This window comes from Cimex lectularius, unplaced genomic scaffold (genome assembly GCF_000648675.2).
Source record: "Cimex lectularius strain Harlan isolate CLEC.00 unplaced genomic scaffold, Clec_2.1 scaffold10, whole genome shotgun sequence".
Taxonomy (NCBI): domain Eukaryota; kingdom Metazoa; phylum Arthropoda; class Insecta; order Hemiptera; family Cimicidae; genus Cimex; species Cimex lectularius.
This window is the reverse complement of record NW_019392665.1, coordinates 3,226,049-3,242,606: the sequence shown is the minus strand read 5'-3', so window position 1 is coordinate 3,242,606 and position 16,558 is coordinate 3,226,049. Positions and strand designations below refer to the sequence as shown.

The following is a 16,558-nucleotide window of genomic DNA, read 5'->3' as shown; positions in this document are numbered from 1 at the left end:
TCACATTTGTCTCACTTGAACTTTTATATCTGTACTCTTTTCTTTGCCTAGTTAATTGGTAGGCTTTCTTTTATTTTCTTATTATAACTGGACAGATTAGATATAACGTATATTCAGACCTGGTTTAATCGGAAAAAGTTTTTTTTTCTCTTTTGGAGATAATCGCTTTTATAAAGTCGTAAATCGGAAAGTAATTAACGATCTTGCAGCACGCGATTCGCGTGTTTCGTGCCAACGGCGAATCCGCGCTGTAAAACATCTGCCTTCTTCGCAATAACGCGACCGTCAAGCTCGAGTTTTATCCGTGTCGCTTCAACCTTTTTTTTCGAAACTTCCAAGTCCCCCGGTAAAACTAAGCCGGGCTTGGCCTAGAGAAGATACCGCCCCCGGGGCGGTAAGCCTCGCGTGCCAAGGTTGCGAGAATTGACATACGGCAAGGTCTATTTCTGCCCTCCTCGGCTCCAGTACGTCTTTCATTTTTACATTTGTCAACTCGGATATTTTAAATCGGGAAAATTAAACGGCCCGCTTGGCATGAATGGGACAAGGCGACAAATTCACAACCCAACTGATTTTCTAAGAATGTCGAGCATCTGGGACAAAAAAGTTTATTTTTAATTCAAATAGAGTATAAATAGTAAAAAAGGTTTATCCAATTTGATACAATAAATTACTTTATACCGAGACAATGTAGAGTTGTTTGATCACTGATTGCCACATGGTTAATATATAAATGGACAGTAGACAGCTAACGGTAGCTAATGGCCGGAGAGAAGGTTAATCGATGATTTGAAAAATCATTGCCCCCGCTGTGTTCAACGCCCTTCTACCTTTCATTCCGAAATTCTTTTCTTTTATTCATTCTTAAATATCTCGTCCTGGTTGATGCCAAATCGATCGAACACCCATTTCTCTTCTGAAATGAAACACTATGGAGAAATGGCAGGAAGAATGAAATTAAACGTGGTGATGGTGAATGACAGTCGGACCTCAAATTGATTGATTGAATAACTAGGGAGGAAATAGATTTATCATAACGGAAATGTGGGCAGAAAGACTGCGCGGTTCTTGAAAACGAGTCTTTTTTTTCTCCTGGTATTGGTTAAAAAATTATATATAGCTGTGCTTCCTGCGACCGGAAGAGGCGAAAACCGATTAAATTGTTGTGCGATGCCCGCTGCGGGGGAAGGCGCTTCGACGGTGTAGTGCGTCATTGGAAAGCGCTATTTCGGTTCCGCCCTCCTCGACCGATAACTACCAGCAACAAAGTCAACTCCAGATGGCCGGCCGGTTACTTTTAGAACCCCGGATCGGGGAGCCTCTCGACGTCTTTACACAAGGCGAGCTATGACGTCAAATGGGTAGTTGATGGGTGGTAACTGAGGATGGGGTAATCCGCCACTGGCATAAACCGAAAAACCACCCGGGTGCCACATCCATGCCCGACATCCCAAAATGGATATCCAGACTTGTACACAAAAATTAACCCTCGATGACTCGCCCTGGGATATTCAACATTCTTAAATCCGTCTATAAAGGAAAAACATATAAAACAGTTGAAACATACAACATTGAACACATAACATTTCTAAAATTTCCTCTTTGATGAATCGTAACTTGGTGTCCCAGCGAGCCTGGAACAAGTAATTTTTTTACTATTACCAAGCTGTACGATAAAAGAGAAACTCAAATAATCGCAAAGTTCATATTGAAAATCCATGCTTAGAATTACATCAACAGTAATAGACATCATCTAATTTACATTGAAAGATCAGTTATGGTGACAGGAGTGAAAAGAGTTATAGTTAGATAGATAGATAGATAGATAGAGGGTGAGTGAGTGAGGTGAGTGAGTGAGATAAATAGATAGATAGATAGATAGATAGATAGATAGATAGATAGATAGATAGATAGATAGATAGATAGATAGATAGATAGATAGATAGATAGATAGAGACAGAGAGAGAGAGAGAGAGAGAGAGAGAGAGAGAGAGAGAGCATGCTTCACCACACCAGTGTATCGGTGCATTTTATTAGATGTAGAATTATTTTTCAATGATTTAGTATTATTTAAAAATAGCAAAACTAAGATGGAAGAGATAGAAATGGATCAAGAAAAGAGGTAGACAGGTACATTAGAAAAATGAGACAGAGAGAGAGAGAGAGTGAGAGAGAGAGAGAGAGAGAGAGAGAGAGAGAGAGAGAGAGAGAAGAGAGATAGATAGATAGAGGGTGAGAGAGGGGGAGAGATGGAGAGAGAGAGAGAGGGGGGAGAGAGAGAAAGAGAAAGAGTGAGAGAGAGAGCTCTATAAAAATATATCAGATTATATCGTGTACAGAAATGAAATCAATTTCAATTAGCAATAAAATGGCCATATTTGGCAAGATACCGTAGATTTCGCTGCTATCGTTCTATTTTTGAAATATGGAATGTGTGTGTGAGAGNGAGAGAGAGAGAGAGAGAGAGAGAGAGAGAACTTTATAAAAAAATCAAAATATATCATAATACACAGATAAGAAATTTTAAGAAACGGTACATAAATGCCAAATGTAATAAAATGGTAACCTTCGAAATGATTCCGTAGATGTCGCTGATATCGTTTTCCTAAGTTGCCCTCATTTACTTTCCCTAATAATAGTAATAATAATTAATATATGAATTAAGAGAGATAATACGTGTACAGAGATAAGAGACAACAGAGAGAAAGGTAGATAGAAAAGTGTGTGTAGTATGAAGAGGGTGATGCGATAAATAAACAGATAAGAATAAACAATAAGAGGGCGGTGGAGAGACAGTTAGGAAAATAGAAATAAAAATATAAGAATAAGCTAGAACGATAAATAGTTATATTCTCGAATGATTAGTACCAGCTTCTTCGTACCTTCTGTTTTTATTTACTGTTAACTTCCAAATTCACCTATCAATTCACACGGTAAAGTTTAGGTCCTAAAATATTTTCTCCTCTTTAAAAATATAGTGTGGCTGCCTGTTTTACCAATTTTTTTCTTTTATTTTTTAATAAATTATTTCAGTTTTGTTAGGTAGCTTGTTCGACTATTTGTAAATCCCCTTGTGGAATATTTTTATCACGATTTTTTCTTGTTTTTTCTTCTTCTTATACTTAACGAAAAGTCGAACTTTTAAATCAGTCCGCTAATTTTTAAACATTTCATATCGAAATGTGGAAGAAAGGCGAGAAAACGGTTTTCCCTCTTGACTGGTACGTGTTTAGTCATAGTTGTTGAAAGGGAAAAACAGACTTTTGAACTCGTGTTTCGCCTTTGTTTTAGTTAAGTGAGTACAAGCTTGATTGTAAAGAACCGCATCGCCACCTGGCACTGTGCCCCAGTTCGCCGAGGGATCATTTATGCCTTCAACCCGCCAATCAATAATCCGTCGTCGTTTATTTCTAGTACGAGGCCTAATTTTTCTTCTGTACAAAGTTTCTCCCTGTTTCAGGAGGATTGGGTCTGGTCGGAGGCGAGAGGAGAACGGGAGAAGGCAACGGTACTGGAGTTGGACGCAGCCCGGGCTGACGGTCGACGAGCTCGGAAAGCACAGAAGGCGCAGACCACCGCCGGGGCTCAGGCCCCAGGACAATATAAAATTGCTCGAAGGGGCTTTTTCGCATCTCAAGACTGAATACCAAAGGCGCTACAGGAGGAACTCGATTTTTAAATCTTTTGAGAGGCTCAAACCCGAGGATTTCCTCAAGCTAGAAGGAGATTTGGTGTACACCGGCGAATACAAGGACGAGTACAGAGAGTTCCCGATAAAAAGAGTCTTTCCGGCGAGGAGGAGGAGCACTCTTAAAATCGAAGGCGATTTCCTCTCTCTGACCGAAGCATCGGAAAATTACAAATATGTCGAAGGGGAGAGGAGCCGGTCTGCGAGGAGAGGCACCCTGCTCAAATCCGAAGGGGAATTTTTGAACAAAACGTCAGAGGCCCGTGAGAGTTTTGTAGAATTTCCAGGAGTTACGAGGCCGGAGCTGACGAGGAGGAGCACTTCTCTCAAATTAGAAGGGGGTGTGGAAAAGGTGACGGAATCGGCCGAGAAATACGTGCCCCACACGCCTCAGCTGGTGGAGAGAATCCGCCACAGGGAGAATATCGCTTTGGAAACGGCCCCGATGAACGGAACGTCGGAGACAACGCGGCAATTTGTGGACTACGGACCGCAGGCGAAGAGGGACCCCGTGAGACCGACTCACGACCTGATCCCCGAGGGGCTGAGGGAGTTCCAGCCGGAATACAGGGAGCAGTTCATCTCTTTCCCGCTGACGAGGTTGGTCGCTAAGAAGCCCGAGGGGAATCTGCACACGGAAGGTTCCATGGTCATATCTTCGGAGCTTAAATCCGAGTACAAAGACTTCCCGAGGTCCAGACCCGTCCTCCACCGTAACACCTCTCTTCTCAAACCGTCTGGCGACATCGAGAAGGCGACCGAGGTGCGGTCGGAGTTCAGGGACTTTCATCCGCAACGTCCCCTCATCCACCGGAATAACTCCCAACTCAAGCCGTCCGGGGATGTGGCCAAGACAACGGAGAAGAAGTCCGAGTTCAAGAATTTCCATCCGAAACGGCCGGTGATCCACAGGAACAACTCGAACCTCAGGCCCGAAGGGGATGTGACGAAGGAGACGGAAGCGGGGGCCGAGTTTCGAGATTTCCACCCGTCCAGACCCGTAATCCATCGCAACAACTCGCAACTTCACCCGGAAGGAGAAATGGGCGGGTCTTCGGAGGCCAGGACGGAATACCGGGACTTCCACCCGTCCAGGCCGGAAATCCGCCGCAACAACACACTGCTAAAAAAACAGGAAGGGGAAATGGAGAAGAGTTCGGAAATCGCCTCAGAGTACATAGACTTCCACCCCTCGAGGCCGGTTATACACCGAAACAATTCTCTGCTAAAACCGGAAGGCGACATGGAAAAAACTTCTGAAATGTCTGAATACCGAGACTTCCACCCCTCAAGGCCGGTTATACACCGAAACAATTCTCTGCTAAAACCTGAAGGCGACATGGAAAAAACTTCGGAAATGTCTGAATACCGAGACTTCCACCCCTCGAGGCCGGTTATACACCGAAACAATTCTCTGCTAAAACCTGAAGGCGACATGGAAAAAACTTCGGAAATGTCTGAATACAGAGACTTCCACCCCTCGAGGCCGGTTATACACCGAAACAATTCTCTGCTAAAACCTGAAGGCGACATGGAAAAAACTTCGGAAATGTCTGAATACAGAGACTTCCACCCCTCGAGGCCGGTTATACACCGAAACAATTCTCTGCTAAAACCGGAAGGCGACATGGAAAATATGACAGAGAAAAGGGCGGAATTTAGAGACTACCACCCTTCCAGGCCTTTGCTCCACAGGAACAACTCTCTGCTCCGGCCGGAAGGGGATATGGAAAATATGACAGAGAAAAGGGCAGAATTTAGAGACTACCACCCTTCCAGGCCTTTGATCCACAGGAACAACTCTCTGCTCAAACTCTCGGGAGATATGAACATCTGCGATCCGAGGGGCGATTTCAAAAATTACCAACCTAGGAGGCCCGTCATCTACAAAGCCGGGACCAACCTCAAACCCGGGAACCGGATCGAGGAGAGGGAGCGAGCCCTGTCTGCAAAAAGGCACGATTACTTGTTTTACGAAGGGGAAATCGATTTCAGACCCGAGAGAAGGCACCTACTAGAAGAAAAGGCGAGGACTGCGCCCGAGAGCCGGCCAAGGAGGTCCACGGACGATTTCGAGCCCTGCGAGACCAAAGGCTATCCGGCCACTTACAGAAGGTATTCAATTAAAAGAACAAAGGCAATTCAAAACCACAAACCTAACAATATTTAAAAAAAGCAGGTTGTCCATTTCCAAGTTATGCGACCGCCCGGCGGCTAAACTACCTAGAGTGGACGGATGAGGTCTACTTTCGTACGTACTAAAGTGTACATAATCACCATGTATATAGACGAACACGTAAAGCTCTGTACAAAAAAAATGGCCGTTCCAACTTTGGCAACTGCGTCCGGACAAAATTGACCAAAAAGCCATTCGCAAAGGCAAATTTTGGTCGAACTACAGACAAATATAATTAAACTTGCTGTATTGTCGAGGGTTCTTGGGTTTGTGTGAGGTGTATAGTTCGATATCCATCGTGCTCCCTAAGACCTAAGTTCTTTGCATCTGTCAGAAATGCTTAAAAATTTAGAAATTTACAAACAGGAGGAAACATAACGCACTCGTAAATACATAACAAAAAGAAATAAAAAGAAACAGAAAACGGACACACAATGACTTACACAAATAAGAAAAATAGTACACAAACCCACCACTGAATATGGCAAGACAAACAAACGACGATCGTAAACGGCCAAAATTTATTTAACAGGCAGCCTAACAGGCATTTGTTTTAAATGTACAAAATATAAAAAAATAACAGTATACTATGTAAACTAATATTTACAATAAAATAATACATTATAAAATATACAATAGGTAGAAGAATAAAGTTAAATTTTTATTTTTTCTGATATTTTTCAAAGAAAATCAACGAATCTCTTGTTCTGCTGTTTTCCTTTCTTCTTCTTCTTTTTGCGTATTATACTTTTTCAACTTTATTGGTTTTAGTATTGTTGTATCATTCTACAAACGTCATTTCTGTTTTCAAACTAATTAGCGTATATTATATGATATTAACGATAATAAATCCTTTTACGTGACGGAAAAATTTGGAACAGTTATTTAGAAATCGTGAGATGCGGTCTGGTGTGATGTAGGTTTCAGAAAAACATTTTCTTTATCATGCCAACGTTTCGATCTTTATCGAGATCATCTTCAGGGCTCAAAGTGTTTGTCTTCTGTGTAATTGTGCCATTCTTGCGTGTCGTGTCGAGAGTGCCCCGTACAATTACACAGAAGACAAACACTTTGAGCCCTGAAGATGATCTCAATAAAGCTCGAAACGTTGGCACGATAAAGAAAATGTTTTTCTGAAACCTACATCACACCAGATCGCACCTCACGATTTCTAAATAAATATCGATTAAGGGTCACTAATCACCACACATTTGGAATAGCTTAGAAATGAGAAATCAAATAAATTTGGAAAATTTTGGTACGCCACATTGTAGTGGATAAACGTACTAAAAGGGTACATTTAGCCTTACATTTAGCTAATTTCGCACCTAACTCAGAATGAATGAAACACTTTGTTCAATAAACAAATAAAAAATTTACCATATAATTTATAATATAAAAAATAAGCACACTGCAGAATTGTCTGTAAAATTTTAAAAAGAACCAAACTATTAAATTTCCTTTTTGTACACATTTGAAACATTTTCCACCAAATTTTCCACGGAATTTTATAGACTTTAAATGTTGTGGAGTGAAAAATGAATCAATATAATGACAAATTGAAATCCAGGTTCAGGCTTCCTTCGAAAAATTTACTAAACTAAAATAATAAGGATTATTTAAAGAAAATTTGGTCGTCTCTTGGTGAGTCTAAATGACGCTTTTGCGTCGACTTCAGTTGAAATTGGACGTTCCGCCGAAAAATTAAGCCTTCACATGCTCGTCTGTTGCATAAAAATCATAGATCGGGTCCGTTATCTCCAGTAGGGTTTAGTTAAGGCAAAGCAACTCCCATCTAATACAGATCTACCTACACACCCTACCCATCACCGCCAGCAATTTTATCCTCTAACTCCAATCCTATCCAAGCTGCCTTCAACCTCCAAGAACCCATGAGCTAATCGAAAGCATGCAAAATGCATGTCAAAACTGAGAAAAACAATTTTCAAGTCAAATACTAGGCCTATACCTAGACAGCACACATATGAAATCTCCATAGGACCTAGGAGACAACAACTTAACTGAAGACTTGGACAACTATGAAGATTTCTAGGACCAAATTCAGGCTTTGACGAAACTAACCTTATAACCTTAACTTACAACCACTTTGGACATAGTGAGTAGAACTGTGGGGTTATGCCAAGCCATCAAACATCCATTACATCCAATCAAAAGTCCTCAGACAAATCGACATAGTAACAAGCTTTACTATCCACAACGATCTCAACATTCTTTTTTCAATGAACCTTTTCAATTCGAAGAGTTTCTTATCAACCTCTCAATCCATCCTAACCCTACTGCTCGAGTCCTCTTTAATCATTCCCATCCCGAGAACCCCCAGGGGCGATTGGCTCGACACCTCTTTACGTCGTCATACTGCCAGCATTGGCTGGTATCTCATGGCATGTGTCCTCCGGGTATAGAGCTGGCATTAATGTTAGGCAAAGTGAAAAAAAATTGTGTCCATGCTTCTAATATTTACAAATATGAGTAGGATGCCAGTTAGAATTGAACAAATTAACTCATAAAAAATAGAAATAAAATTGTAAAATGTATTTTGATGTCAGCGGACATAAAATATTGTCAGTATTAGAAATATCAACCACTTGTGGGTTCAAGGTGTAGTCAATACTGTTAAAGACCGTGTCAATGTTGGGACTGCGGCAGTCTTCAGGGAAATTTGAAATCGCCTGTAAAAAACTTAAAAAAATACATATCCTGCGTTTTATTTTACTTAAGAGACCCATTGTGAATAATTGACAGAAAAACTATTATTGTGCTGGTGCTTTATTTCAATTTATTTTATGGTACAATCAATGGTCCATTTGGCCATGATTTATTTGACCGAATTGTTGATAAAATTTGGTGTATGTATATAGTATGTCATATATACGGTCGAAATTAATTTTCCACACTTTCTTCTCGTCAAGTCATTTATATATTCGAGTTTTCGGCGCTGGCAGCACGCCGGACTAACTGTACTCTGTCGAGACACCTGGAGGTCTCTTCCCGTTTCTTCGTTCAAAGATCCTCTCAACCTCAATACCGAGTCGAGTCTTTCTTTTGATATATGTTTTTTTCCTCACGACTGCTCGAAGTCTTAGTCGAAGACAAGAGATCGTGACACACGCTTCTACAAATCCCGATCATCTCAGCCTTCGCTCTCGTGATAGGCGGTTCTTCGAGGGAGACCCACTGGGAGTCGCAATGTCTTAGACGAGGTTCTGTAACGTGCGCACATGGCACATAGGCCTTATCACAAGTTTAGTTTCTCAAGTTAGGAGCGACTCACCTCGGCTCACGCTTACATAGTGTATGTATGTGTGTGTGTGTGTGTGTGTGTGTGTGTGTGTGTGTGTGTGTGTGTGTGTGTGTGTGTAGAAGTCACCTCATCCACAAACTAATCAGACATGCCAACTTCTCCCTCTTGCTCCGTCCGAAGAGGTGGGTCAACATTGTGCACTTAACCGTGTGCCCCGCAGAACGGAATACCAAATAATGGGCTGAAATGCATCAACATGCAGTGAAATACACCGCACTCCCTAGATAGAGAAAACTATCTCCAAGAGTATTGGGGTTCCGCTAGCGCCAAAACTACCGGATCCTTCCGGCCGCGGTTTCGTTTAAAGTGGAATTTCTAACCACCCACTACAGGAACGTGCCTTCGGTAAAGGACACTCATTCAGGCACCACCGAACAACAAGCTCTTCTTTTAGTTCTCGCCAGAGCCTCACCACTAAGCCACTACGGAAGTTATGCACCCTCCCCATCTATGCGGACAGGATCTGGTACCCTAACCCCCGTGTGCCTCTGATGCAGCACCCGCTGTCCGCCGTCAGCTCCAACAACTCCCTTAATGCAAGGGACTGGGTAGGACTGCGATGTGGACCGAAGGGCATACGCACAGGCGTAGGTGGATGGCCACCAGCCAGGGAAACCACTTATCGACACCCGTATAGCTGTCCCCACCTGTTTTCAGTCTTTCGATCCTATTTTGCAAACGCAAGTAAAGAAAGTCTTTCCGCCCTTACACGTATTTGTACTGAGTCCTCCGTGTTTTTGTGTGAGAGGGGGGTTTCGGCCCGTTTCTTTGGAAATGAATCCCCCAAGCAAGGGTTGAGTCTCAACAGATCGCAGCAAGGCAACTGCTCTGACGAGTACAACACCCCGCTCGGAAATAAAGTCTTAAATAGAGTCTCGAAATCGAACTCCCCGAAGGGCGAACCTTGCTAGAGGCGGCGAATCGAAATGTACCGATCTGCGGTCGCCGTCCGCTCGGCTCCTACGCGGCTCGGTAAACGAGACGCCTATTAAAGTCGCATGATTTTGAGCCTTTCAACTCACGAGACTTACAACGAATCATTGCTCATATTCGGGATTTTGCCTTTAAGTCGTTCAGGCGTAATCCCATGGATGGTATCATCATACCACTGGCCTGTCGACCGAATGGTTTGAACCAATTGTCCTGCTGTCTTCTCGTACTAAGCAGGATCACTGCAGCAATGACTCATCAAAAATGTAAAACTAACTTGTTTCAACGTCAGTCTGAACCCAAGCTCACGTTTTCTATTGGATAATTCTGCTTCGAAATGATAGGAAGAGCCGACACATACGACATAGCTATGAACTCTTGGCCGCCACAAGTCCAATTATCCCTGCGGTAACCTTTCTGACACCTGTATCTACAACTCTTCAAGCCAAAAGGATCGCTGGTCCGTGCTTTCGCAGCCCCTATGCACACTGAGCACGGGATCAAGCCAGATTTTGCTCTTTTGGTCTAAGCAAGATTTCTGCCCTCTCTGAGCTAACCTTAGGACACCTGGGTTATTATTTGACAGATGTACTGCCAAGGCCAAACTCACAACCTAGTCTCAGATTCTGGCACTTAGAGTGGTCGGTTATCATTGTGAGGACCCTGAAACCTCAACTGTGTCCGGGAGGATGTGAACCGTTTCTTCGGGACACAACATAACCATTGCATTTTGAATGGTCATGTATTCACAAATTGTACACCCTACAACTTTTGTTCTGAGGACCTTTTCAAAAAAGTGAACAGGAAAGCAACAATTCTTACTTTGACCCTTGAAAGAGTGATTGGTTTTTTCCCATGATCAAATAAAAAACCATTTTTTTGCTCGAAAATTGTGAATAACTGGACAAAGGTTGAGAAGTCGGGCCAAGTGGAATGTGAATTGAATTGAATGCCAATTAAAATTTCCCATTGATTGCTATAGGGCACCACTCCAAAGACGATTTCCTGGCTATACAGCTCAATTTGAAATTTTCGTAAAAAGTGCAAAAATTAACATGTCCCGTAAGTTTTGAAATTACTGATGAATGACTGATGCTAGGGAAACATATAAAATGCCATCTTGTTCAGCGTAACATTTTCTTAAAAATGAGGCCTAGCGCAGGTCGGTGACTTAAAAGGCTGAGAAAATATGCATTTACAAATTTGGCCATTTTTTCATGCAAAAACCAGGTGGTCGGTTTTTTTTTTATGGACAGTGCATAAGTGAAAATAAAATGAGAGAAGTCTGGTTTGTCTATGATGGCAGAGCATCACTGTATGAATTTTAGTCTCGACTTTGACTTTTTGCTTTCTACATTTAAATTTTTTTTTTTTCGATGTACAAATATATTTTAGATTACCTTAATCTTGAAAATTGAATTATTAAGTATCTTGTGATACAGGAAGGCTTAATATCCAACCCAATAATTGTTTGATGCCCTAACCACTCAGCCACCACAATCCCTAAAAGTATAATTAATATATAATTACTTAATTTGAATAGTATTTAATTTTCCTTTAATTAATTTTTATTCAGACTTAATTTAACATGGTGTAGGATTATTATATTTTATTTTTTTGTGTGCTTGTATTTCAGGTTGAATAATAGGGAGCCTATAAAATATATATTAATGTATAAATTGAAGCATTTTTGTACAAACAATTACTAAAAGAATAATTATAGATGAATTTGCAGGGTTCCTGGAACGACTACGCTTCCACGTTCGAGGGCGAGGAAGAATCTACTCCAGACGGATTCATCAACAACGACTACGGATGATAGCTCTTCGTTGTCAAACGATCACCCTGCCTCTTTCAGGCTGACTGTCCAAAACGTCGACGAGCCCCAGGTGAGGGACAAGTCATTCGTGGTCCTCCAGGACGACAACAACAACAACTACGAAGGCGAGCCAGTAGAGTTCGGCCAGAACAGATGGCTCCGTGGAAGCCTGCGAGACCGAGCGGAGCCGTGGCGCCCTTCGTGGGCCCTCAACCCGAACACGAAAGAGGTGCCGACAAACTGAAAAGCTCCCCTTTTAACTTCTTGCCGAAAATCCTCTTCGGAAGAAAGAAGCAGAAAGCGCAGAAGAACGAGAAAAAGCATACGACCATATTTCCAAAAATATTCTCCCGCCCGGTACGCAAGCAGAACACCAACCGTTGGACGATGGCGCAGAACGCTCCGCAGAAACAATTGATAAAAAATCCAGTCAAACTGCCTAAACCGCTACCAAAAATCAACACAAAGCACAGCCAAAACAAAAACAACTCCCAAGGCTGCAAAAATAAAAAGACAAAATTTCAATTTCTGAATTAACCATGTACTATATAAACATTACTTTATAAACAAATAACTACAGGACAAAGTGCACCTTTTCTATTTGTTTTATTAACATTTCAATTGCATTGTAATAGAATTTTTAAGAAGTAGATAATTTATAATCAAGTTTATAAATTTAAAGTGCAAAAACTTTAAAACTTCTTGCATTTTTTTATAATTTTTTTAAAATTATTTGTAGCATATAATCGGCCTACTCTTTATACCACTGTGGTTGTGTTAGAATGAGACGGTTTCGACTTTCAAACCTTATTTAAGAAAAAATGGCATAAAATTCGATGATGGTGTAGCTATCATGAAAAAAGTAAACACACTTGGAAATTATTTAGATTATTGGAAATCATGGCATTTAGATTATTGACAATATTGTATTATTAAACTGCCATTTTAGTCATTAGGGATATTTTTCTAAAATGTTTTGTAAAAATGCACTCAACAAATCGTATTCACTTATAATAGAAAAGCAGTTATGACAAATTATTTAGATTATAATACGGTGAGATTGTAGACTTGATCTTCCTTTTCTTTTAAATATATATTTTTTAAAGTAGACTGTCAAACTTAAAAAAATAAAATAAAATAAAAAAATTGTGTGCTATACATATTTTTAAGTCTATGGTATTTATGTTGTTTCATAGTGTCAAAGATGTTTCAAATAGATGCTTCCAAAAAAATGTTGATGTCATTAAAACCGCAGCCTTTTTGCGTGTTAAATTTATTTTTGACAACAAAAACAATTCACGTATTCCTTTTTTTTAATTAAAATAAGCAGGGGAAAACTATGTACAATTTTATAAAACTGTAAGCCTGTCTGGACTGTAATCTGTCAGATTACTAAATCAACGTGGGGGGGGGACCTGGAGGATATAAAAACATGACAATTTATTGAGAATGCTGACAAGGCTAATAAAGCTAGGATCACCATAAATCTGGTTCCATCAACTGTATGGGTATTGGGCCCCTACACCTATGAACCACTGTCAATGGGACAATTATCTGCATAGCCAGATGTCATAAACGATCCTCGCAAGAGGACTTTGACGGTCTAATCTCAGGAATTTGCTTTTACCTCACCCTTGTTTTGAATCCGTTTTAAAAACTGTAGCAATGGAAAATCAAATGAGTCTGATGGAATGCAGAGTTAAGGAAAGTTTAGGTTAGCGCCAATATCAGGATAGATGAGTTCTTTGATATCCAAGGGGCGTTTGATAATGCTGATACTTCTTGCATTATATCAGCATTAGATAATTACAATGTCGACCATCACCTTACTAGATGGGTGAAGACCTACTTGGAGGGGAGGATGGTCAATATGTGCTTAGGTTATGGTCTTAGAATTAATGTAAAAGGAGGCTGTCCACAGGGAGGCTGTTTGTCACCTCTTTTATGGCTAATTACAGTAAACAGCTTAATAGAACTTCTGAATAATTCAGGTTTCTACAGTCAATTATTTTCAGATGATGGTACCATAATGCTCACAAGTAGAGATCCTTTGACTCTTTCACTACTGATGAAAACACCATGGGATTGCTTTATAGGTGGTGTTGTGACAAAGGTTTATCAATTAATCCGGGTAAACTAGAATTGATAATGTTTAGCAGGAGAAGAACATTAGGTAATTTTAAAAACCCTAAATTTCAGGGCATAGAATTAAAGTTATGGATTCCATCAAATTCCTTGGTGTGACACTTGACAGGAAACTTGATTGGAAAGGTCATATTAATAACATATACAGGAAAGGCACTAGATCAATGGTACAATGTAGGAGAATTGTCGGTAAAACATGGGGCATCAAACCATGGGTAGCTATATACTGCAATTATTCTACCTAGATTCTTTTTCGCAACTTTAGTGTGGTGGAAAGGTCTAGAAAATAAAGGGAATAGTAATAAATTAAGGTCATTTCAAAGACTAGGTTGTTTGATGATGACAGGAGCATTTTCAACTACATCCACCCTAACTCTTGAAATCATAACCAATACCACACCCCTTCACATTGAGGTTAAGGTCAGAGCAATAATCAGCTGCTACAGACTAATTAGCGAGGGCAGATGGAATCATAAGTGCAACAACATAGGTCACTCGAAAATCTCACAACTATTGAGTAAGGTTAACGGTCAATTATTAAGCGTTAGTGATAAAAAGATTAAAACCCCTTCGGGGGAAAAGCACTTTCAGGTAGTCACCCCTTGTGATTATAATTATAGTCTGGATGATGACCATTGTAACATAGACTGCTACACAGATGGTTCACTTATCAAAGGAAGAGGGAGTGGTGCAGGAATCTACATACTAAAATTAGGAATCAGCATCTCCTCCCCTCTTGGTAATAACACCTCCGTTTTTCAGGACGAAATCTAGGCCATCAATGTGTGTTGTAGAACACATATGGAAAATAAAATTAAGGGAAAAGATATTAAAATCTTTTCTGACAGTCAGGCTAGTCTTAGGGCATTACAAAAAGATTTGTCAACCTCACGACTGGTGGAGGAAACTATAGATCTTATCAATAGGATCTCTTTCAGGTTTGAGAATAAGGTGACCCTTATTTGGATACCAGCACATAAAGGACACCATGGCAATGAAAAGGCGGATGGCCTAGCCAAAGAAGGTTCTAATACTGCGTTTGTCGGGCCACAACCGGTATTACCTCACTCTATGAGCACAGCGAAAGAGAGTATCAATAACTGGGGCATGAAACAATTCCTTAGGGAGTGGAATTTATCCCCCGGACACAGGCAATCGAAAGAGTTTGTTAAGGCGATCAAACCAGCAGAATCGAAATGGCTATTCTCTATCTCAAGGAAGGGAATTAGGAGGCTGATAGGTATTCTGACGGGCCACTGCCCACTGAGAAGACACCTCTTCGTAATGGGTATCCTACCAGATCCCTTTTGCCGCTTCTGCGAAATAAAAGAAGAAACGGCAAAGCACTACCTCGCAGAATGTGATAGGTATGCTAGGTCTAGATTTGAAATCTTTGAAGGAGAGGACATCACCAAATCACTCCCCGAGATAAAATGGTCCAAAATCTTGGGGTTTGTGAACAAGTCCAAGAGGTTTATGCAGGACATGTGAACCATTCAAGTCCCGGACCTTTTAGGGATGGGGTACGAGTCTACCCAGGCATTTAACCCCTCGGGTCTTGGTCGCCCACCCTGCATAATATGTATATAGTGCTCATAGTACAAGGAGACTGTGACATGAGTTGACAGACAAGGTGAATCCAGAAACGAGATACATGAAGAGACGAGGAAATGTAGTAAGAGGCTGAAGGGTGTGTACCCTGGTTTTAGCGAGTGTCATCTTGGGTAAGCATTAATTTTTTGTATAAACTCACCTGTAGTACTTACATGTAGTTAATTAACCTCTACAGTAAAAATATAGTCTGGGGGAAAAATTATGCTATATGTCCATGCCTTGCTTAGGATATTTATACAGAGTGTCTCCACCACTTACTGTATGTATTGTATATCTGGTAATTTTCTTACATTTCTTCTTCATCGATTTATGTAAAATGCTTTCGTTTGTTGAAAATATTACAATCATTATTGTGTTTTTCTGCTTCTATATGAAATGAAAAATAATTCTGGTATTTAAAGTCCGCTTGAATAATTAATTGAGAATTACAAATACAACATATTTATAATAGGTAAGATGTTCATTTACAAAAATATAAATTGGAAAACTAAAGGAAATTTAGAGTAAGTAATTAATAGTAAGGAAGAAGAATTAAGCACAGATGTAAATTTTTTTTTTGACTGGATAACCAAGATAACTTACGTTTTGTATTTTTTTAAGCAATAGCAAATAAGACACTAAAGGAAATAAATTAATACAAACATAGAACTAGAAATTTAAAAAAATCTAAGTAGAACAGATTATTAATTCTGTTCTTAAATTCTAATTATTGTAATTGATCATGCTGATAAAATAATATTGATTACCTGATTCGGTTTTATAGTGTTTGATGCGCTTGGGGATTTGGGTATTAAAAAAGAAAGACAACAGTGCACATTTATTATTTTGATACAATCTCAGTACAATTTCTTTCTTTTTTTTTTT

General features: G+C 40.2%; 1 protein-coding gene across 4 annotated transcripts in view; it reads left to right on the top strand.

The window, feature by feature from the left end:
* LOC106667267 overlaps nucleotides 1–12,253 on the top strand; it is a 32,629-nt gene extending 20,376 nt beyond the window's left edge. For 3 of the 4 annotated variants that reach the window (XM_014395417.2, XM_024225057.1, XM_024225056.1), the window contains exons 2-3: nucleotides 3,461–5,803; nucleotides 11,852–12,253. In XM_014395417.2, the coding sequence (XP_014250903.2) occupies nucleotides 3,461–5,803; nucleotides 11,852–12,179 (2,671 nt within the window). In that variant the 3' untranslated portion in view covers nucleotides 12,180–12,253. Of the gene's footprint in view, nucleotides 1–3,460; nucleotides 5,804–5,864; nucleotides 5,940–11,851 lie in introns of all 4 variants that reach the window. The other variant, XM_024225058.1, reaches the window with a different exon arrangement.
* Nucleotides 12,254–16,558: the final 4,305 nt, after the last annotated feature.